Source organism: Athene cunicularia (genome assembly GCF_003259725.1).
Source record: "Athene cunicularia isolate RWA chromosome Z unlocalized genomic scaffold, athCun1 chrZ_part2, whole genome shotgun sequence".
In the NCBI taxonomy this organism is placed as follows: domain Eukaryota; kingdom Metazoa; phylum Chordata; class Aves; order Strigiformes; family Strigidae; genus Athene; species Athene cunicularia.
In genome coordinates, this window is record NW_020799143.1 from 10,749,997 (window position 1) to 10,775,609 (window position 25,613).

Here is a 25,613-nt window from a genome sequence, read left to right on the forward strand (position 1 = left end):
ATCCACTTCTGACATATTAAGTGGAGACTTTTATCCCTGTCACCCCAATGTTATAGAGGCTATGTTTACAATATTTTAGTAGTTGTGCTTAATGTTATATTTGGTTCCTTAGAAAATACTGGTTTGAAACAGTTGATAATACTGTTAACAGGGCAGAAGAAGTAGGTAGAAGCTGTGCTTGTTTGAGGTAGTTTCTGAGCACAGAAATCCAAAGTTACAGTGCAGTTTTGAAATACAGTTTTGAGACTCTATTTTCATAATTAAATCTATCTTATTTCTTAGATTGTACACACCTATAAAACTCCTTGATTGACTAATAAAAATCTTAAAGTCTCTAAAAGTCTAAAATAGATTATTAAAAAAATATGTGTTTCTAAAGATCTACAAAAATGCAGATCCTCTCTGCAGAAGACTTAAACTAGTTTGTATTCAGTTTCCCTTTATTTGCAGCATAGTTTGAAGCAAACAGTTTTGTTTTTTGAAGTTTATTTTCAGTTTTAAATGAGAAATCTGCAATAACTCCATCAAAAAGTAACTTGTTCTTAAAAATGTTTTGCATTTCTCACTTAAGAAAAAAAAAAGTTTCCTGAAAAAATATGTACATTTTTGCGCACTGTGCTCCAAGACAGATAAACAGAAATTGTATACAGAAGAAAATTCATGATTTTAGTAAATGAAGGGGGGAGAGGAGAAAAAAAATCACTAATTCAACACAAGAATGGAATCTCTTCCCATTGTCTCAGTCCCAGTGTGTGGTGTACTGACAGAGGGAGTTACTAAGCCCAGCCACATTCCCAGTGATTTGCTTTCTGGGGAGAGTGTCTCATGTTTAATCTCCGAGCAGTGTGAGTTCCAGATTGCCCTCCCTCTCTGAGTTTGTACTTTTGTCTCTTAGATATCTGCTTTGCCCATTAAAGGGGTGATTCGACTATAAATTTATTGAATGGATAGATTGAGTTTTCAAAAATGGTCCTGAGTGATTGAATATTTCCATGGGTTCAGAGGAAGCACTTTTAAGGCCAAAACCAGTGCTTATGAAATTTAGAAATTCAGTTCTGACACTAAGTTAACAAAGATTTTATACAAGGAATTTGATCTATGATTACAATTGTTGGATGTGAGCTGGTCATGATTTAACCCCAGTTGGCAATCTAAGCCCCACACAGCTGTTCACTCACTCCACCTCAATGGGATGTGAGAGAGAATCAGAAAAGTGGAAAAAAACATAGGTTGAGATAAAGACAGTTTAATAATTAAAGCAAAAGACACACACACAGAAGCAAAGCTAAACAAGGAATTCATTCACCACTTCTCATCGGCAAGCAGGTGTCTAGCCATCTCCAGGAAATCAGGGCTTCGTCATTTGTAACTGTTACTTGGGAAGACAAGCACCATCACTCCGAATATCTCCCCACTTCCTCCTTCTTCCCACAGCTTTATATGCTGAGCATGACATCATATGGTCTGGATAATGGTCTGGGTATCCCTTGGGTCAGTTGGGGTCAGCTGTCCTGGCTGTGTCCCCTCCCAGCTTCTTGTGCACCCCCAGCCTACTCACTGGTGGGGTAGTGTGAGGAGCAGAACAGGCCTTGACTCTGTGCAAGCACTGCTCAGCAGTAACTAACAAAACACAGCCCCATACTAGCTACTTTAAAGAGCCAAAACCACAACAGTGTTCTGAGTGCTAGGTTGTGTATTTCCTTTTCTGCAAATTGCATATTTGTAGCATATGCTTTTCCCCTACACTCAGCATGACTTCTTTTTTTTTTTTTTTTTTTTAGCTTTTACCAAGGTGAAAAAGGAAAAAAGGCTATTTGAAAGTTATGTTAAGCCATTTAATATTCCATAATGTAGAGACAAGCCATTATAGAACCAGTATGTCTTCAGCAGCATAAAATGACTGGCATGGGCAAATACATTAGCTTAGGCAGCCAGTTGGGATCCATTTACGAAAAAAATTTTTTTTGCATGCTTATGCAGACAAGCACAAAACTGCCCACTTCCCATAAAATTGTTTCTGTCCTGTCAAATGGTCAAAATATCAATACCAAAGCATGTTTGTATTCACAGTTGCCTTTATTACCAATAGAGTTATGCAGCATTTTTTTTCAGAATTTGATTCTTTCCTTTTCCCAAGTGATGTGTTAATGATAATGAAATGTTTATCAGAAACGTTTAAGAGAGCTGTGGCTTTCATTTTACCTTTTCAGGATGAATGATACTGGATTCCTTTCCTACAAGGAACATCTACCAGTAACTGAAATTGTGATCACAGATACTGATAGACCCAATTCTGAAGCAGCTTACAAACTGGGGCCCTTGCTTTGCCGTGGTGACAGTAAGTAACAACTGCAGAGTTTTGCTAAGCAACAATGAGTTTTGACTTCAATAAATGTTAAATGTTTGATAAACAGCCTAAGATGCACTTTTGTAAAAATTCCATACAGTTCTTTTAGTAATTAGGAAGGAAAAAGGCAAAATATGATGGTCCAGTGCAAACCAGGGTAGAATTGTAAAGATATACTTTTGATGATACACATCAATAGTGGCAACAGAAATTGTATAGTTTTCAAACAGATATTTTGAGTACAAAATCCAGTGTTTTTATGCAATTTTATTTAAGTCATGGATAAAGCATTACATGAAGGGGAATTCATAACTGGTTACCATATTTTGGGATAAACATACCCTTCAGTAGATACACATGCCTCCATCACCAAACCTTAAATATATTAACTTTTCTGAGCATTTGTGCAACTGAGAAAACTATACTGTGGCAGATTAATCCAGTATATGCAATACCTATGAGCAAAATTTCAACTCCACAGAAATTTACACACTAATTCAAAACAGAAAGCTTGTATACATTCTGAGTATGTATGTAGTAACCAGAAAAATAGAATGTGTGAGGAAATAATTTAAAGGTAATGAGACAACTGGAGGAAAACTGATACCTTACTGAAGATTTGTGATTACATTTCTGATTTAATTAATTACCATCATCCTTGGCAAAGAAAACAGATCTGGTTCATGTTCAGTAGTAAACTATTGCACAAAATTCTATGTCTACTGCTGTTTGAAATCAAGAATCAGGAGAAGCAATGTTACAGATCAATCTTAACTGAAGAGTTGAATGGACAGGATTTTGTTTACAGTTGAGTAAGGGATTAAAATATTTAATAAACTTAATTTCTTTACATCCAACACTACCCTAAAGGTTTTCATTAACTTTACAATTGTTTCAAATAAATAAAAATTACTGTCTTTAATAATCATGTGATTTTTCTCCTTCATCATATGATGATGTGTTTGATTTTCAAATCTCTCCAGCCTTTATGAATAAGAAGAAATGAATTACCAGTAAAGAATTACAGATCTGTACTTTTAGACTCACTCAGGAGACTGTACAGATAAATACATATATATTAGCATTTATTAATCTTTATGTCATCTCTACTTTAATTTCTGTGACTTGTCAGGGTAATTATACCTGGAAGATTTGTTACCAGGTGTGTGTTGCAGCAGTGCATTTTAATTTCCTTATGAAAATATGTGCCATGAAAAAACCACTATTGGGTGCTTCCTTTTCACTTGTCTGACATCCAATCGTGAGCTGATCGTTTATTCCACCTATCAAAGAACTGTTAAATCATGGGGTTATGGCATAGGATATGTTATAATTCACAGTGGAAAGGACCTAAGGACATCTCCTGCTTACAGTGGGATCAGCCATGATCTCAGAGAAGGTCTCTCAGGGTATTGTCAAACTGGCACTTGAAGCCCCAAGGACAGAGTCTGCGCTGCTTCTCTGGGCAGCCTGCTCTGCTGCATGACTGTCTTTACCAAGAATTACTTTTTGCTTAGATGAAGCCTGGAACTCTGTTGTTTCAACTTATACCATTGCCTTTGATATTCATATATTACACTAATGCAGAGTGCCTGACTTTGTCTTCTTGACGATTTCCCCTTAGGTTTTGGGGGCTGCTGTCGGGTCCCCCACAAAGCTGTTCCTCCTCCAGGCTGAACCAGTCTTGGCCCCTCGGCCTGAAGGACAGAAAAAGTGCTCCAGATCTGGACATCCTGGTGGACTTCCCAATACTTGCTCCTGTTTAGGAATGTTTTTCCTGTACTGAAAGGCCTAGAATTTGAGGCAGTACATAGATGTTGTCTTACAAGTGTTGAGTAGATTGGGATAACCACCTCCCTCAGTTGACTGGCCATGCACATACAGTCTGTCATGCAGCAGGCTTCTGTTGTGGCCATGGACAATGAAACCAGGGAAATGACAGTGATGAAATGTTAGTATTTGCACGTTGAGTAATACTTATAAATGGGGAGAATTTCAATTTCACTACTCACCAAATTCCCAAATACTATTAATTATATCTATAACCTGACCCCAATTATCACAAATATTAAAACATGGAAGCTACCTAACTCCCCCAGGTGAATCGTTAAAATATAAAGACAGTTCTGACACCATTGACCTCCTTGCTTTTATTTGATGTTTGCATAATCTGAGTGATTGAGTTGCTGTAAGATTTCACACTGATGCTAAATGATCACAGTGTTTTTAGACAGGCTGCAATTGAGAACTCTAAAATATCATGAGGGCAAGCACAAGAAGTCAGTCTGAATGTCAGAGAAATAAGTTTGTAATGTCAGACAACATTATAGAATCTGACTTCAGAAAGAAGCAATCAACTGAAATTATCTCAGTGAAAAGACCTTTCAGAATGTAATAGTTAATGGTAATGCAGAAAAAAAAAACAACAAACCAACAAACAAACAAAAACCAACAACAAAACAAAAAACCAACCAAACTTGAAAAGGAACATTTACTCAGCTGTTTAATAAAAGCAGTAATAAGCTTTTCAGCCATTTATGTCATAAAGACAAAGACAATGAGAGATGGCTTACTTTTAGTGAGGTAGAGACTAAAATTTGAGAAAAAAACCCACAAAATTTCTGAAGGAAAAATTTATGTAAAATCATAGAATTTTAATGTAAAAACAAAGTTCAAGGTGTTGAATAAAATACTAGTTATATGCTAAAATATAATAAAATATGTGAATATGAGGTATCATGTTATAAAGTTTGTTTCATACGTTTTATATTGTATATCATATATTTTATATTTTATAATCATTATACTACATGATTATGTATATTTTCTAGTGTAATAATACATAATATAGGAGATATATAATACATTATATATATTTTATAGTGTTATCGTATTATATTAATATCTTTTCTCATATACAACATAATTATATATATTACAATAAGCATTCTAGTGTATTCTTTTAATCCTTATACTGAAAATGACTGAGTCTATGACTTAACAAAATAGTTTACAATGATTTTTATCTATCAACGGTGTTTTTAATAATGAAAATTTTATTTAAAGTTGTTTTCCGGAATGTAAAAAACCTTGAGTTGTGGTAGTTACTCCGTTCTTCATGTTAAATTTCACACTAGACAAAACTGATGAAGTAAGTCAAAACTCTCCTGTAAGATCAGCAAAAATATAGTAGCACTTTAAAGCTGCAGAAAAGAAGCGGGCTGTTACTAAGATTTTTTTATAACCTCAGATTGCGGACATCCATAAAGGTCTAATTAAATGCACTTTTAATAACATTTATTTTCTTCTGCACCTTTGGATAAGTGGAAAACACACACACAAAAAAATCTCGTAGCAAATACAGATTTTTGAGAAGTGCTGTTAAACAATGAAAAATAGATATTCTTGGATTCACAAGAGTGATCTGAGTACTCTCCAGAGAGATTACTGATTATTTCTGCTTCTGTCACTCTCTAAAACTAAATTATACAATTCTACTTCATAGGGGGTATCCTTTTATTAAACACGGGTTTTGTTCTTTCTGACAGACAGAAATTCTTCAGAATAACTCACTGGCATGCTATATAAAAACATGGGTGTGGTGTTTTAGGCCCTCCCAGGAGCCAAGACCACACAGCTGTCGTCCCTCCCCTACCCTCGGACTGGACGGGGCAGGGAGTGAGATACAAACCCCGGGGTCGGGATAAGGAAAAATTTAATACAACAGTGTAACAAATAATAAACCGAACAACAACAGTAACATTAATAACAATGAACAGAACAAGAGGTATACAGCAGTGAGGGTAGCGACCGGCACAAAAGTCATCCCAGCTCTTCCCACCAAGCGCCCAGACCTGACATAAGCATGGTATCAAATACCCCAGCTGGAGCTCCCTCCCCACTGCTGGGGAAACTTAACCCTATCCTAGGTCAACCAGGACAAGGGGGGAGAAGGTTTAATTGTATTTGTGATACAGTTAGTACTTTTTTGAATTATTCAAAATCAAAAGATCATATCAATGATCTATTCCTTTGTCCTGGTTTCGACCAGGACGGAGTTTCATTAGAGTATTTCATACCATGATATGCAAATGCGCAGGCGGGGTGGGGCTAGCTCTCTGCTCACTCTGCTGGCGGCACACTGTCTGCTGGGAGCGGTGGTCACTGTGCCGAGTAAGCCACTGTAGCATTTTACCTGTTTTCTTTTGAACTCACTATTGCTACTCTTGTTCTCTTGTTATATTTAGTAAATTCTTTCTTTTTACCCAACCCACGAATTCTCTTCTTTTGTCCCTCCCCTATCTTACCAGAGGGGGGAGCAGGAGGTCAACGGCCGGACACATGGCGTCTGGCTGCCGCCTGAGTTCAAACCTCCACATCCTTGTAGGACACATACTTAGAGATAAAAATGATTGTTTATGATGACAGCAATATGAATTAGACTTACAAATAGTCCGTGGAATTGAATTGTCATTAACCATGCACTCCCATGACTAAGTTTCCAAGTTAGAGTTCTTCATAGGTACTTCTAAGAGGTCATGTATCAACTCAAATGCAGTCTGGCAGAAGTTGCCAGTGCTTCACTGCATATTTTATATTTTCACTCTTTTATTTAACATTTCATTACTCTGTTTCTTTATGTTAGGTTTTATGGATTGACTTTTATGGAAAGAGTGTTACTTACAGAAAACCAGAGCATATTTGCTAGAACAAAGCAGGAAAGAATAACCTAATATAAGAAAAATCATAGCAAAAGCAATACCAATATAGATCTCTTTACATATAAAGTTCCATTCAGATATTAAAGTTGTTTCTTAGCATTTGTGATAGAGTTAGCTATCTATATTTTTAAGATGCCAAAGTGCAATGAAAGTAGTAATGGTATTCTAGAGGAATATGTCCATTTAGATAAATTAGGCCATAGGATTTGATGACACACAGTCACATATAAGTAGTACTCACCCGTTTCTGTCACCTTTAAAATTTTTTACTGATTCATTTCTATATTTTCTTTTCTGCTGTACAATATGTCTAATAAATTGCATGCCAGCACTGCTGGTAACAGATAAAAAAATATATCTAAAGATAATGAAAGTTAAGATTCAAATTAACCTATATCAACTGTGTAGGGTAACAGGAAAGTGTAAGGGGACAAAAGAAACCTTTGGGCCATTAATAGGTAGAAATGCTAAAAAAGAAAGAGGCATCTCAATTATTTTTGTCATTATGCAAGAAAAAGACAGATATTGATTAAATTATAATAAAGATAGTATGGGTGGTCTTTAAAAACCCACACCATTCAAGTGGGTTTTTTTTGTTGTCTTCCTTACAATAACTTACTAGAAATACTCTGATTTATTACTATGATATTCCAATAAGTGTGAGAAGATATAAATCTATTCAGAACACTGAAAGAAAGCTAATGTGCCAAAACTATGTGTAATAAATGGGTAATTATAATCTGTCTGCATCAGACTGATTTTTGGCCCCAAAATCACAGAATCATCTAGGTTAGAAAGGACCTTGAAGTTCATCTAGTCCAACCATCAACCTAGCACTGACAGCAGTTCCCAACTACACCATATCCCTAAGCACCTAGTCAACCCAACTCTTCAACATCTCCAGGGATGGGGACTCCACCACCTTCCTGGGCAGCCCATTCCAACGCCCAACAACCCGTCGGTAAAGAAATACTTCCTCATATCCAGTCCAAACCTTCCGTGGTGCAACTTGAGGCCATTACTCGTCCTATCAATTGTGACTTCCTTAAAGAGACTCATCCCCAGCTCTCTGCAACCTCCTTTCAGGTAGCTGTAGAGGGTGATGAGGTCTCCCCTCAGCCTCCTCTTCTCCAGACTAAACACCCCCAGCTCCCCGTATGACCTGTGCTCCAGACCCTGCACCAGCTTCGTTGCCCTTCTCTGGACACGCTCGAGTCATTCAATGTCCTTTTGTAGTGAGGGGCCTAAAACTGAACACAGAAATCGAGGTGCCAAGTATGATCCAGTGCTGAGTATGATCCAGTGTCAAGTAAGATCCCTTCCCTGTCCCTGCTGGCCATGCTATTTCTGATACAACAATAAAATTGATAATATAGATCTTAATTGCATAAAACAGTATATAGGGATAGTGCAATGCAATGTAAAGATAATATCATTCATCATTAGTTTATACAAAATATATTTGGCCAAACTGCAGAGGGACTTCTGTACTGGTAAAAGCAATGTTGATGAGGTGAGATACTTGGAGTCTAATAAGATATTTCAGAATGTGCCACATACTTGGTTGATTTAAAACAATGAAATGGAGATGTACAAATTCAACAACAAAATGATACAAGAAGGTAAATGAGAGCAGATAATCCATTCAATGTGAGTTTCCAGTTTGACATTTAAACCAAACAAACCTAGTGTAACCTTTGGATATATTTTTAGAGACCAACTGTATTAATTAATCATAAGTGATACTTTCATTACAGCAGCACAGTAAATTTCAAAGTTTAGCCAAAATATCTGTTTTACCTATCTGCAGTAGCCTGAGAAATCAGGGCATGTCTTGTACTGTTAATAACAGAAGTATCTGTATGCTGTGTATTCACATCTTTCTCTTATTTAGTTGTACAATATTGGGGGGGGGTTGTCCTATTCTCAGTCTAATCAACATTATTTTTATCCTCTCTACTGCTTCCTGTATAATCAAGAACTTTAATGCAAGTCTGTGGTTACAGTTTTCACTATATAAAAAGAATGTAGGGTTAAAGGTTTGCATTAAAGAAGTTGAGATGCATTTTTTAGTGAAAGCCTCTTAAACTTAATCTCTTTGCTTAACTCCAGCAAAATCTGCATTGATGTACTCAACTTAAATGAAGTTTCACAGAGTAAGAACTTTCAAATAATGTTTTTGAAAGCAGAAGAGAAAATCAGTAAAAGATCCAATAGTCAGGATTTGAAGCTAGATCAATGGGCTGAGTATGTGTGCCTATAGGAATATATATATATATATATATATATATATATGGAAAGTAAAGGCATTTATGAATTTTTCATAAATGTACAATTTTTAATTGAATCGATTGAATATTTTTCCTAGAATAAATGTTTTTCAAACAATAATTGATTCAGGGAATTTATGTTTTCTGGCATATTGGAGGTGAAACTGCATGATTGCAGTTTTTCCTTCTGGTCTTTTAATCCATGAGTTTTCTTGTAACTGCAATGTGGCAGAGCTGGAAGTAGTGATACAGGTAGGGCAGCTGAACTCAGATTCTCAGAAGCAAACAGTTGCCATCTGGTCAGACTTCATAACATTAGGAGGATTGCTTTAGAAGAAGCAGTTTGCACACTTCTCAGTAATTTTTTCCTCCTCTCTGCTGTCCTGGATGAAGAGAAATCTTTGCATGTGCCAAAACTGACAAAAATATTGGGCAAATCTAGTTCATGTAACAGGTAGTGATGATTTTCCTGCTTGGTTTTGCACAGGATTAAAGTAAAACAACACACACCCCACACCCCCACACACACACCCCGCCGCCCCATCCAAACAAAAAAATCACCAAACCCAAACAAATCAACCAAATAAAAACATTAGGACACAAATAATAGATGATCATGTAACTTAAAGACCAGTTTAAGAGGCCAGATAGGGAGGAGCAGACCAAAGACAACAGCCAAAATGCTGATCATCTACTGGTAGTTTAACTAAAATAACCCGCTAGTGTAGATCAGACAGGTTAATAAGATCCACAATTTACGATGAGCATGCTTCCTACAGTATTAACCTTCTGCATTACTACTACTGTGCACTTATAATCTGATCACAGTGGCATTCCAGTGAAATTCAAAGATCCTGTCTATGTACCAGAGACCAGAAGATGGCTCTTACAGAGAAGAGTACTCTCTGCTGGAAACTCTCTCAATACCTTTTAAGTGTTTCACAAAATCCCTCTAAGAGGGAGAATATGCGCAAAATGGAAGGCACATTAAATGTCATCTCCACAAAGACTACTACTGCTTTGAGATCACAGCTAGCAACCCCAGATTAACAGCAGTGTGCCTTAGCTTTGTCAGTCTATAAAAGATGGTAGTATCGTGTGTGTCATGTCGATCAGAGATTTGATATGTTTGAGGGAGAGGGAAGACTAGTCAGAAAAACCCATACAGAAAATATTGATTGGCAACATAAGTTATTATTTTCTCTGCCTCAGTACTCACTATCCCTGCTGGAGTTTCACAATGAAAGAATGAATGATGCCACACTTAAGAGATATAATGAAAAATTGATATAAATAAATGATTTCAGTTTTGATTAAAAGCTTGAAAATTGCTACAACTTGCAGTTGCACAATTGTTTTGAGAATCAGTTTTACTATCTTAATTAGCCATATTAAAGTGGCTAATTTATCTCTTGTTCTTATTTGTTCCTTTTTAACTTTACAACTTCAAGTTGGTAAGACTAGATGATATATGACAATAAAATAATTTTTGCAGTATAAATATGCTGCTGCTTTATTTATAACAAACACAATATTCTTTTTTTTTTACTCATAGGAAGACTGCAGTCTTACTACTCAGACAAAATGCTAAATATCATTGATTTCCTGACTACATGCTGTCTGGCATTCCAGCAAAATAAATAGAAGACTGTGAGTCATATATTGTAAAGTGAAGAAATCCTTTTCCCACCCTAATTTACAACATAAGACACTTTGTAATATACTTTTGCTAGATGTATATTTAACTCGCTTTATTGATACAGTAGTTTAACATTCATAAATCACACAATTTTTAGAGCTGAGAAAAAAACGCAGCTAGATAAGAGAACACAGGAAATGAAGACAGGAAGAATAAAACTTCCTATCCCTGCCCTCCCCCAAGGACTCCATCCTGATTTACAAAGATCATTCAAATGCTTCATTGAAGCTAAGTGTATCATTACGCTATTGAACTGTTAATGCCACTATTGTCTCTCTTCTAATTGCTAACAACGTTTTACCAATTTTGTATAAATTACTAGTATTAAACTTCCTATTGTGTTTGAATTACTGGTAACAGCCAGTCCATTGTATTTTAAATAGCTGCTATATACTTGTGTCACAACTGTGGTTAAATTTGCTCTGTGGGAGCCATGACATGAAACAGTTGAGGAACATGGACTTAAAATTGACTCCAATACATAGGGCTGCTGCCTTCAGCTGACAGCACTTGTACAGGATAACTCTGAGGAGCCCATTAGGCAGCACAGGAGAGCAAGGTGCAAAGTTGTGCTTTGCTCTCCAAGCCTGAGCCATTTGTTACAGCTCTGCCCTGCCATGTAAACTTGTCCTGATGGCTGCTCTAACTTGTGACGATGACTGACAGTACTCCCAAGTGACGAGTGTTACAACAGGCAATTGCCAGGATACATGTGAGTATCCTACCATGCTGCTTTTCTAGGTGCAAGATCCGAACGCTAATTAAAACTGCTAAAAACTCAGGAGGAATAGTTGAATGAACTTATTCACTGGTTTGTGGACCAAGCCTCTGTGTACACAGTATCATAGAATTTGATTTTGCAGATAAAAGACAAATTTGCAAATCTTTTTGGTTTTTTTTTTCTTCACCCCACCCCAAAAAAACCCCACACACACAAAAAAAACCCCAAAACCAAAAACAAACCACCACACAAAAAAAAACCACAAAAAAAAAAAAAAACAAAAAACAAAAAAACAAAAACCCAAACCCAAAAAAACCCCAGAGAGTGCCTGGAGCCAAAATCATAGTTTTGCACAGCATTTAGACCCAGATCACAGCATTATCAGGAGAACATGCATTGGTCCTGTTCGATTAAATAGGAAGTTATTGAATTCCTCATTTGATTTAGAAAGCAATATAACTTAATAATGAAATCTGTCAGAAATCAGCAATAATAACAATGTCCTTCTAAATGCAGATTATCTTCTTATTTGAAGATGGTGTTAATAGTGATTTTCACATAAACTTTTTAATAATCGGGAAAAAAAATCACAAATTGTGATTAAATGCCAGCCTAAAGAATAATCAAACCATAAGAATATCTATGTTTGATCTTGTTAATATTAGATTTATCATTTAAGTAAGAATGCATATGAATTTCTAAACTGCAGTCAACTAAAGGAGAAGAGACCTACATAAAAGTAATTATTTTTTCTTTAATTCCTGCCACAATAATTGCTAGGACTGTATCCTACCTTTGTGATATCTGGTAAAACTTCACTGGACTACAACAAAACAAGACTTTTCCTTGTGTGAGAAATATACATATCAGCTTTCATAGTTATAGTTTATACTAGCTAATGTTGGTATAGTACTTCATTTAAAACTACTACGTTAATTTCGTAAAAGGATACATCTGACACTAACTAGACATATCAGCATCTAGCTGAGATGTCAGACATTTTGTTTCCCGTTAATTGGTTTTTGGTTGCCTGAACTGAGCACCTTTATTACTCCTGTGGAATAATTTTTCTGTGTCTTCAAGAACCCCCATTTTTTGATTTGTAGACTAAGCAGGAGAATTCTGTGAAGTTAGACTCTCTGAACATTACAACCCCTTCCTAGATCTGGACACTTTACTTGGTTTAATTAGTGAGAAAACCTATACTGGCAATATTATATAACACTGTATCTATCACTTAATCTTTCATTTTGCTGACCAGGAACATTTTGGAATTCAGCATCCTTCAATACAGAGACATCCTACCTGCATTTTCCCACCTTCCATGGAGAGCTCAGCGCAGATGTCTCATTTTTCTTTAAAACTACTGCTTCTTCAGGAGTGTTTTTAGAAAACCTGGGAATTCAAGACTTCATAAGGATAGAGTTATACTGTAAGTTAGAAGACTATAATAATAATAATTATATTATTATTATTATTATTATTGATTATTGTCACGTATTATTATTGTTATTATTGTTTTGTTGGACTAAATTAGAATTCAGTTAAAGGGGGAATATTTTAAAACACTTCTCTAGCTTTATAACTGTTACTGCTGCTTTTGGAACTTGTATCATTCCCCAAAAATTCCAGCACTGGAACTATACAAATATCCATTCAAAAATAATTTCTACTGCAGACGGTTTTTAATCTAAGAGCACAGCAATCAGCTCCTGACTGTTTCAACTGTTTCTCCTGCCCTTGCTTGCTGCATCCTTGCCACCAAATTCTCTCCCTCCAAATTTTAAGGCCAGACACTCCATGTGAATGACAAAAGATTCACTCAGTCACAGAGTGTGACTCAGACCTTCTGTGGCACATTAACCTACCTTAGTCACACTTTCTCTCTCTCTTTTTTTTTTTTTTTTTTTAATTTATCTTCATTGTACATACCCAAATCTTTAGATTTCACCCATGAATTGTTGTTACACAAGAAAAATTTGTCTCACTAAATTCAGTAAGATGACTAATGTAGAATGAATGCTTTATCTTAGTTGATTCGATGTTTTAGTCTTATTCATTATTATAGGGGAGAATATTTAAAAGGATGAAGTACTGTTTAAAAAAACTATTAGATTCATTTGAAATAGCACATCAGACTTATACTTGACAGATGCCTGAGAGCTCTTTAGAACTCTTTTTACCTTGAGATTAGAGAGTTCCTCATTTTTTTACAAATCCATTGTGTTATCATGCTCAAGTATTTTCCAGTTAAGAGTACAGATAAAATATATAATATATATAATATATGGCAAAATATTGCTATAGAAACATTAATTCATCTTTATTAAAAATTTAAATATTCTTCTTGCTTTTTTCCCCCAATATTAATGTCTTTGGTTATTAAAACAAACAAGAAAACACCTACTGTGTTTTTTTGTAGGCAGTTTAATTATATTGTGTAATGCTTAATCAATTTGGTTTGCGTTATCTCAATTTGTAGTGCTGTATTTGAAAAATACCGTTTCAAAAGTGTATTTGCCATGTCTATCAAAAGCATGGACTGCATTCTGTTAAATTTCTTGAACAGGTGAAAACACAATAGCATCATAACCCCAGTGTCATGCAATACAGAAAATGTACTAGGTCAGCACTTCAGTGGAGAATTTCTGAAGCAATTATGATATTCTTCTGTGATAAATAATTTTCCATTTTTAAAATAAACAGTTAAATCATGGAAACATTAAAGGGATGCTTCTGAGAACTAAATTTATTCAGACAGTTGGCAGAAGACCATAATTGGGGTTTTTAGAATAATATTATGCAGACAAACCCATGTCATTTGTCCCATTCATTCATAAGCATCCACACTACTCTGTACTTACAGTTTTTATATCACTTGTGACTAGTAAGACATGAGAGAAAGTGAAAGGCTGAATTGCTCTGTATTTTCAACATTTAAAAAACCCCAAAGCTTACCTTATTATTTTTTAGAATGTAAAGATATTTCTTCACTTCCAGAAACATCGTGATTTGTTGAATAAATGGACCTATTCTTTTTGTATGACCTAGGTAGGGTTGTTTGTAGTGGAGATAGAATTGTGTGTTTGCACTTGAGTCTATTGGTCAGAAATGAGCAATATACCTTTCCATCACAACTACCTTTCCAAATCAGAACCAACAATCACCTTGAACATTTCATATTGTGTAGGATCATTTAGATTTCATCTTCATACATTCTTTTATAACAGATGTGCGTGTAAATCACTAACCAACACTTGATATTCTATTAAAAGTTCCACATAAAGCAATGATCAATAAATAACAATAATAAAAATGTTAGGTATCAGTGTTTAAGATGAGAACATGTTAGAAATGATTTAAAATTCATTATGTTATTAATATTTGACATTCTATACTTGTGAACGCAATGATTTTTCTTAGCGTTTTATTGATTGTCCTTAAGCTTTATGTCTAATTCTTTTATTTGTGGCATAATGATCTTTATACCTTTAAGTCTAATTTTGCCAAAGCAAAAGTGTCAGATCAAGAATATTTATAGGAAGTGTGAAGTTTAGCGCTGTTTGTTTGGGTTTATGAAGTTATAAACACTGCCATGCATCTATGTATAATATTCCAGAAAACTATTGCAAAAATGGTGGTGTACATCCTAACTGTTTTTTAAAACACAAAGTAACTTGCAGAAGATAATTTTTTGTCTGAGTTCCTCTAATCTTCTGCAGAAGCAGTGGCTGAAATCAACAAGGCTGATTCAACTCTGAATACTACAGTCTATTGAATACTTACATGACCACAGGTTACATCCTCTAACTGAAAGACTGAGTAACTCTTTTATTCTATCTGAGTGCTCACTGAAGGATTATTTCCTATTTAAAAGCAACGAGTTAAACAGAAATTTAAAGTAGGGTTGGGAACACTATGGTGTATTAATGTGGAGAGTCTTCTGCAGTTGCTTTGAAAATAGTTCTGAAGAGACTAATATGCAGCTGCTCTTGGCCTTCATCATCCCAAATTCACAATTTATTGTCCAGGATGAGTGGAATTCAATTGTTTCCTTTATAGAAAGTTCTTGGGTTTTGTATTCTGTAGCATGTTACTTGGTAATCCCTTTCTGCTTTTGCATGCGATACTCAACCTTGATACGCTGAATGGTTTTCAATGACTGTGCTTTCTCGTAGTCATTTTAACTGCAGCTAGCCACTGACCACTCTCCATGATTACCATCAACTGCATCTTCCGCTCCACTTTGCCAATCTATAGCTGTGCTCTGCCTAAGTTTGAATGCATTAGGGCCACAAGAGTCCCTTCAGTGTTTAGAAAATTTTTGAGTAATGCCAAGGTGGGCAGGACTCACAAAGTATTTTTGCACCAGCAGAGTACTCCTAGATGTACCCTTCCCTGCTGCCCAGGAAATGACCAAAGTGCTCTTTGCCTCAGTCGTTTGTCGCAAGAGGACAAATTTTAGAACTCGGTCAGCATCTCTCCATGTCCTGTGGCATACTTTCCATGGGTGGTTTGACCACTGTGCTCATAAATGCTAAATTTCTTCCAAATTTGCAGTGTAGTTGGTTTTAGCAGAATTATTTAAAATGTTGTAGAATGTTAACTGATTATTTTTTTCACCTTTTTCTGACATATTCTGGTTAATCTTCAGAGATTCCAACAGATGGCCATGCAGTCACCCTTGCTGTCTTTGGAACTTCTGGGACTGGTTCCCTTTTTTCAAGATTGTATTACATTTTTTAGTGGTACTAACATAACTCATTATTTCAGTGGTTATTTCAAAATTTTTATTATATAGTTTCTTGCCTTTAAAATCTAAACAGTAGCATTATTTATCAGAGCTGTCATTCTGATATGCTATTTAATAGGCATATTCAGTGAGTTCAAAGCAGAATTTGTGTTTTCAGGCTTCACTCCAACAGCATCCAGAGGATTACAAAGACCTCCCTACAGAAGGTAACATTCAGCAGAAATTCTCTTCACCTGATCACATGGAGTTTCTGTTGCTTTTGTTCTCCTACTGTGTGATTGGTTTTTTACCTATTATCCCTCAGTAAGGAGAGACTGAGCTCTCAACTTTGTCCAAATGAAACAAATTTATCCTGAAATTAATTTTACTGAGGAACTGGTTTTATAAATCAAGTTACTTCTTACTATTCTATAAAACACTCTTGATTTTTAAGCAGGAGAGATCATTTATTATAAAAGGCATTCTGTTTAAAAATTGACTGCTCCTTATGCCTTACTTTATTTGGAAAGTCAAATGCTTTGTGTATTTGTCATTTTACTTTTCTCTCTCAGGTTGAACCATTATAGAACATTGCTTTTTAACAACCAGATTCAGGGTTGAAAGCATGTGGCATTACTCAGTCTAAAGGTTGGCCAAAGTGGACCTAAATGTTACCAATAAAATCAAATGTAATTTTTAAAAGTGAAAAGAAAATAAAAATATTTCATTTAAATATATATTTTTTTAATTCAGTAAATTTATCTATGAAAAAAAAAATTTAAGCTGATTTATTTCCCTTGACTACTTCTGATTGTTCTGTTTGTCTCAGAGTCCGATGACATATATGAGAACCTTACTCTCGGATTCATGGGATCTTCTCAGACCTTTAGTCCTTTAATCAAATCCTTAATAATTCAAAATCCTGGTAATCCCTTGTTTGGGTTTACTTTCTTTCATACACAATTGTCCTTGAATATGTGAAAGAAAGAGTTTCAAAGAGAATATTAATAATTTTCAGATCTTCAATTTCTGTTATATTCCTCATCTTACTATTTTGACCTGCCAGGATTCAGTTATGGTTTTCTAAGCAAACTAAAATCATATAATGTGAAAGTTATATAGGGAATAACTCAATTTAATTCACCATAGACATAAACTACATCAAAATTTGCCCTCTGATATGCTTAGAGTTTGTGTGAATAAATAACAAAAGCAAATAGACAGTAGAAGATGTTGATTGTATTATAGTGGTGATAATTTAAATATAGTTAACAATGGTAACCAATTCACATGTGAGCAAGAGGTGCTTTTTATCCCAACTGAAAAATAATGAAGCTAGCATGTTTTACTCTTTCTTGACTATTATGGTCTCTACAGATCCACAAAGTTCTTGATTTTCATGCTGTTGACAAATCATTTTTCTCACTATCAGTGAGTGTGAAGAATTAAATTTGAAGATAGGTCTCCTGAAGTAAACTTTTCCCCTAAAGTGGTCAGTCTTATCCTATGAAATAGTAGGCTAGATGTTAAAGTAACTTGTTCTGCCACTTAATGATTTTTAGCTATGAAATAATTTATATGTCCTTCATTACTGTCCTCTTTCTAGCTCCATCTGAAGTGATTTTTTCATTTGATGTTGGAAATGGACCTAGCGAAGTTACAGTGCAATCACTCACTTCCTTAAATGACAACCAGTGGCATTATGTGAAGGCTGAACGAAACATAAAAGAGGCATCCTTGCAAGTAGATCAGCTTCCTCAAAGGTCTCATGGTGCACCACCTGATGGACATACTCGTTTGCAGCTCAACAGCCAGCTCTTCGTAGGTAGGCACTCATTTAACAGAATCTTTCCTAGTTATCATCATGAAAATATGGAAAGGGGAGAAGAAAAAAATAAGACAGAAAAAGACAGCAACTGGGTATTTTGAAAACAGTTTCTATGATGAGATGAGAGCCTTTGTGAAAAATCCGTAGACGTGTAGCTCTATTTTACGATTACAAATTCAGTGCCTTAGCCTATATTTACTGCTGCACAGTTTTTTTCTTTTGAGGTTTGTTTGAAGAATAACTAAAGCATCTCCACTGGCACTATATTTTGAGAGGACATCATCTGCTCAAGGTAGATGTGTTACTTCTGTAATTTCAGGGGATTTATGTTGTCTCTCTTCATCCATAACTTCTCAGGTTTCCCAGAAACATTGTGAATGCCCCATCATGTTTAGTGTTTAAGGTCAGGTTGGACAGGGCTTTAAGCAACTTGATTGACTGAAAGATGTCACTGCCCATGGCAGGAGGATTGGATAAGATTATTTTTAAAGGTCCCTTCCAACCCAAAGCACTCTGTGATTCTTTGAATCTGTGATCTACACCTCTGCCCTTTGCTAACACATTTAGTGGAATAATCAGACTGTGTTTATTTAGTATTGGGAACAAGACAAAGGGACTATTCTTTGTTTTAACACAACCAGGAAAAATCCAGATCTATGACTAGTTCCTAAATTTGAAAATTTCAGAGGAAGAACTATTTCTGCCTTTGTACTTCAGCAAATATATATTAATGTATTTAGATAAAACACTGGAAAAGCAGAGAGGAAATAATGTTTATTTAGCTATTACATAGAGCTATGTAGAACTATGTGTTATGTACATGGTAGTGTTCTTACTGTAATATTGCTATATTATGAAATTATAAATTTCTGGTGTGTATGTATGGTATACAGTGTAAAAGCATGTAAATTCTGCCCTACTTTTAAACAGATCTTCACCTAGATGTGCTGCAAGATACATCATACTAAATGAGTATATTATTTATTTGCTGTGTGTTGGGAAGGAGTGCAGTTAGGGGGAGCAGTGTTCTTAAACTGTAGCTACAGAAACTCTGAGTTCTTAGGAGAAAATTAAATGGAGAGAAAATCCTTGTATGCTGGGATTGGAATTCTGACCTGTGCCTCAAGAAGTATCAAGGATGGTAGATGGAGACTAGACTAAACATTTAATAATTTTGTATTTTGATTTAAAACATGAAGAATTCTATAATAAAGAAGATATCCAAGATATTAGCCATCGTGGAGTTTAGAGAAGTCTTAAAATTAGTTTATATTCATGTTACTGGACTAGAACTATTAATGGAAGGACTAGGAGATTTCTGTTTACTGTACTACAGTAAATTATGTTCCTGTCTTCTGACTTGACTTACCATAAAACTACTTTTATATGAACAGCTGAAATTAGATCAGTTTTAATTTGCAAGGTCTGATCTGTGAAACTAAGGAACAATCTAATTCTACAAGTGTTTATGGTAATATCAAGTCTAAATAGCTTTCTAATTATTGTGATAATTAATTGATCTCTAGTTCTTCTAACCCTTCTCCCAGTCTAATACTGTACTAATGTCTATTGACAGTTGCAATTTCCGACAATTATTTTATTACGTAACTCACCATTGAATAGAGTAACTTTTTTTGTCAAATAATTTGTCAAATTCTAGTAAATTTATATACATCCATCTCCTGTATGATGCTGACAATTTAAGAACTGTTTTAACTTGTATACAAGCAAGCTATCTAGCTTGTTTTCTTCAGATAATGTTCAGGTGAATAATTGTATTAGAAGAGCTATTCTCTTGGTTAGCTCTGGTGTTCTGGGTTTTCTTCCTCTCTGAAAATTCTTGAAGATTCTGGGATTAAAATGAAATAACCTTCACTATAATACTGCATATCTTGAAATCCCTTAGGAGTTTTTACAATTATTTTGAAATAATTTAGAGCAGAACTGATGAAAATGGCATTTTTTTAACTTTATTCAGTCAAAACAGTGTTTTTGAAGTGTGACCACAAATGATAGTGATTCATTTAAATTATTTGAAGCATGCATTTACTGAATATAATTTGTGAGGATTTGCTATGACTGCAACAGAGTTTTTTTGGATGTTTCTGCAGCTGCAATACTATCTGTGGATCAGTATAGCATCTAGTTTATCTTGTGTTTGAGTTAAACCAGTCTTTTGGATAATGCAACTTTTCATAACTCTTTATAAGTTATTTTAATCATTTCAATTAAATATAATTTTCTTCAGTGGAGGAAGTAATGAGTCTTACTGTTTGACTAGTTCTGCTGACAGTCCACTGGTACAGACTGAGGCTTGTCTGCTCAAGCCAGTGAAAGGATATAGAAAAAAACCTGAAACAGTGTACTGAGAATGACATTAGCAGAGGCACTCTAGTTAAATGTCATCTCATATACCTAGTACCTGCCATAGACACCTTTCAGTCTGTTACTAACATACTAGGACTGTGATTTCTTCAAGCTAAAACACTCTTTCTTTACTTCTTAGATGTATATACTCTGGTTTGCCAAAGAAGCCAGAAGAAGAACTAATGCCTAAAGCTGCCATCAAAATGCTCATTTTAGCAGAACTTCCTATTGCTAGGCGGTTTTGTGCCATTATGTCTGCAAATAACAAGAGCTATGTCAAGATTTTCCATGTAACACCAAGAATTATACAGACTTTGCAATAGAAAAGGATGAGAACAGATGACTACACGGAAACGTTTATCCAAAAGTTAATTTGAGATGTATCAGAATTATAATTGGAAATCTTACACATTGTGGAGTATTTTCTGCTTTTAATTTTTAAAGGAGAACAAATGACAGGAAATATCAGAATAAGTTGTACAAAATAAAGGACTTGAGAGATGGAATGTAGATTGCACACCTTGCAAAGCAATCAGGATTAATAAAATGCTAGCTGTCAGGAAGTGTGCTAAAAATAAACAACAGTGAAAAAAAATGAAGCAACGATTGTTGTTAACCTTAGGATTGCCCTGTATCTTTATCACATATAGTCAAGTATATGCTGTCCTCTACTGCTCTGTAGTGAGGGGTCCCATTACTCAAGAATGTACACAGCTTCCATTATGGAACAAAATATGTCAGGCCAGACACCAACTGTGGAGTATCATGATCCATACCATGACACTGAAAGATGGATAGACACACAGATCAGTTGATCAGTCAGCAAGATATTGCAAGAGTAAAACTGTACAGCTCATCACTCACCCATCCTCTTTTTTCTTTTTTGCTTTTTTTCCCCCTTTCTTGCTTTCTGAGATTTTTCTTTTTTTTTTTCTTGTTTCATTTTGTTTGTTTGTATCTTTTTCCTTTTTTCTTTCTTGTATTTTTCCTTTTTTCTTTCTTTTTTTTTTTTTCCCTCCCCTCTCCTACCCTCTCCTCTCTCCCTTTAAAATAGGAAAAAAAAAAAAAAGTAGAAAACCACCTAATTTCTGGATGATACTCCTTTGTGAAGTAATAGAAGTATGCATCATTGCTTGGTATCTTCTTGTGCAATAACCTTGTTTCCCATTAAAATCTTGAAGTGTTCACTGTAATTACTTGACAAAGAAATAATCATATATGCTTTCAAAGCTATGTATAAATATTTTCACATTCATAGGCTTGTATCCTTGAATCTCATAATAGACTGTTTAGGGGCTGTAAAACATAAAGGGCATTTTGTGAATTTATTTCAGGTGGAACAGCATCCAGGCAGAAAGGATTTTTGGGATGCATTCGTTCATTACAGTTGAATGGAATGGCCCTTGACCTGGAAGAGAGAGCAAAGATAACACCAGGAGTAGAACCAGGCTGTCCTGGACATTGTAGCAGCTATGGTAACCTGTGTCACAATGGTGGAAAATGTAGAGAGAAGTACAGTGGATTCTCCTGTGACTGCACTTTCTCTGCCTATGCTGGGCCATTCTGTAAGAAAGGCAAGCATGTCTTTTAGCTTTATAAGTTATTGAAAGCAGAACAAGATATTTACAGCCCTTTAAAGATATGTTTAAATGGTTGTAAAATATTCATGGTTTATATAATATGGAGAAAATTCAGCTGAATTTGTTCAAGTAGTGTAAATTTTGCTAAACACTGTCTTCCAGAGATATGTTCAGCATAGATTATTTAAAGCAGGAACCATATTACCTGAGAGGATCAGTACCTCTTCTGTAACATTATGCAACTCCTTTGATTCTTTTATATTATACTAAAGCTACAAACTATATGAATAAACTTTTGTATTTCTGTCTTTCAAGTCTTAATCTCAAAACTAAGACTAAATTTGGAAAACAAACCAAGAAGCAGAAGAAACTTAAACTTCTTTTTACTGTAAGAAGAAATTGAGATCATCAGAATCAGGACTGAGCCCATGCTTTCAGCCATTTTAGAGGTGTCTTTTGGTAATGGTGTCATACTAGTAGATGATCACACATCTTCAAGTTTGAATTTTAAGGACAGAAATTTCTCTAGAGCATTTGCATGTAATTATGTGCTAAAAATCACTTGCTTCCTTATGAGGACAGGCTGAGAGATATGGGGCTGTTCAGCGTAGAAGAGAAGGCTCCAGAGAGATCAGTACTTAAAGGAGGCTACAGGAAAGATGGGGAGGGACTCTTTATCAGAAAGTGTAGAGATAGGTCAAGGGGTAATGGCTTTAAACTGAAAGAGGTAGAATTAGATTAAACGTAAGGAAAAAATTCTTTCCTGTGAGGGTGGTGAGACACTGGCACAGGTTGCCCAGAGAAGCTGTGGCTGCCCCCTCCCTGGCAGTGTTCAAGGCCAGGCTGGACGGGGCTTTGAGCAACCTGGGCTAGTGGAAGGTGTCCCTGCCCGTGGTAGGGGGATGGAACTGGATGATCATTAAGGTCCCTTCCAACCCAAACCATTCTATGATTCTATGTATTAAATGCATCCTACAAAGTACTCGGTGGTTTATATGCTGTAAGTCCATGTTCCTCTAAATCAGTGAGCACATCTGTCCAGCCATCATTGCTACCACAAAAATAAAGGACTTGTGTGAAGTCCTTCCATACCTATCACTGTGGAGCTACTGCCACTGAGTGAGGAATGATACTTTCCTCCTCCCCCACAAACAGCAGAAGAGACAAAGGGTCACACTCCATGTTTATTATTCTACAAGGTTCAGAGTAGCTCCTGTTGCTGAAAGTGTGGGATAATTTACAGTAATCTGATAACCTCAGTCGCCTTCTGTCAAAGATAATGAGCCAGATTACAGAAATTTCTAGACATTTTTCTGAAGTGTGGAGATTGTATGTGAAAACAAGATAGTTTAAGACAGTTACTTTTTGCAGAAAATGGCTGTGAGATATCACAGAGATACAGAAGCCCTCTATGACCATAACCCAGTTTGTATTCTCCTTTCCTTTCTCCCACCTGGCTAGTCTCTTTTCCCACATATGTGTTTCAGGTGTGGCCAAGTTTAATCAATATGTCAGGATTTAAACTGCTTCACCCATTTCTCTGTAGAAGCAGTATACATACAAGACAGGACATGGTAGGCTTGAGGACATGGATAAACAAGAATAAAGCAGAAAGCATATTTAAAACTAGCAATAAAGAAGCACTTCTGCATGCAACAGATATTTAAAACATATGTCTAAATGGACTTTTTTTCTTGCCCAGATTGGGTCTTATTTTTCTCTATAGTTCTAGATACTAGTTCCATTTATATTTCTTTTTCAGGTCTATTACAATATTTAAGAATATATTTTATTTTGTTCTCTGGCAGAAATTAAAAAATTTAGCTTTAGTCTTGTTTTACATGATATTCAAAAACTGAATTACCTTTTGTTTCAGAGATCTCTGCTTATTTTGGGACTGGCACTTCTGTGACATACAATTTTCAAGAATACTACACCTTACCTAAAAATTCCAGTTCTCATGCTTCTTCTTTCTATGCTGACATGACACTGAACAGGGAAGAAATTACATTTGCCTTCCGAACAACACAGACCCCAAGCTTACTGCTTTATGTCAGCTCCTTCTACAAGGAATACCTCTCAATCATTCTCACTAGAAATGGTGAGTGTTCAGATAGACCTCCTGGAAACAGTAATGAATGTCATAGCTGCCAACTGAGATTCACTCTGATTCCCAGACCTGAATGACAAACTAATCATTATCCTTTAAATAGTGTATTTATTTTTCAGCTGCACCAAGCAATGCTTTCCACATGAAAAACATTGCTTCTACTTTTACTTTTAACTTTAACTTTAACTTTAACTTTAACTTTAACTTTAACTTTAACTTTAACTTTAACTTTAACTTTTACTATTTTTTTTTAATCATGTTAGCAAAAATATTTCTGGAAATCCTTTAGAAATGTGGTAAAATATTTCAATTTTTTTTTTTAAAGTTTTGAAATGAAGTGTATCTGATCTATATCCTATTCACATGACATATTAATTGACATCCACATGATAAATAATAAAATAAACTAATTTTTGAAAGTGCATTATCTTTTCCAAATTAATCAGAGGTCATTTAATTCAACTAATTTCATAAGCTACTGATTTACCTATGAAAATATGCATGTACATGCATACCTGTGAAAATACACATAGCTTTGTTGATGCTTCCATTTAAGCTGAACATGAAATGCTACTTGGATCTTTTTCATTCTTTCTTTTATGTCTAGATATTTTTATTTTTTTAATAATAAAAAAAAAACCAACAAAACAAACCCATACAAAAAACCACCAGATGAGTTGAATCTTTCTGTTTATCAAAGACTCTGCACTCACAGTTGTTCTGTGTTCACAGAAGGTGTTCTGCTTTCCCAGAGACAGATTTGGACATAGAATTAGTATCATCCCCACCATGTAAGGTGGAACATGTTTCTCTCATGACTGACCTTAGTCTGGCCTGGGCCTTGCTTTCCAAAAGATGAGTGGAAAATTGTAGTCCATCTACAGTTGGGAGGGAATCTCTGACAAGCAATCCACATTGCCTCTGTGTTCTGCTGTGAAAGAGTCTCTGTGATTATATGTCTACACAGTATGCTGGATTTAACAAGAAAGGGAAAGTGAGCTAGAAGTTATTAACTGGATCCTACTGAATTGTCAAGCTGGTCAGAGGTTTACAGTTCTGGACTGTGTAAACATTATTCAAGAACAGTATTTGTAAGGTACTGAATTTCACTTGATAAATCCCATTGATATGAATTAGAAGACTAAGTCTTTCTCAGCTGTATTGTAAGACAATTTACAAAAAAATTTCTGCACAAATTTGTTTATTATGCAGTTTTATGATGGTTTGTGGCTATCTTT

The 25,613-nt window shown here is 35.2% G+C and overlaps 1 protein-coding gene across 1 annotated transcript in view; it reads left to right on the top strand.

Annotated features, from left to right (window-relative positions):
• Positions 1–25,613, top strand: part of LOC113490019 (contactin-associated protein-like 4) — a 234,238-nt gene that overhangs the window by 192,315 nt on the left and 16,310 nt on the right. The window contains exons 15-19 of the mRNA XM_026866169.1: positions 2,211–2,338; positions 13,020–13,190; positions 18,097–18,315; positions 22,020–22,259; positions 24,142–24,366. Of these exons, the coding sequence (XP_026721970.1) occupies positions 2,211–2,338; positions 13,020–13,190; positions 18,097–18,315; positions 22,020–22,259; positions 24,142–24,366 (983 nt within the window). The remainder of the gene's footprint in view (positions 1–2,210; positions 2,339–13,019; positions 13,191–18,096; positions 18,316–22,019; positions 22,260–24,141; positions 24,367–25,613) is intronic.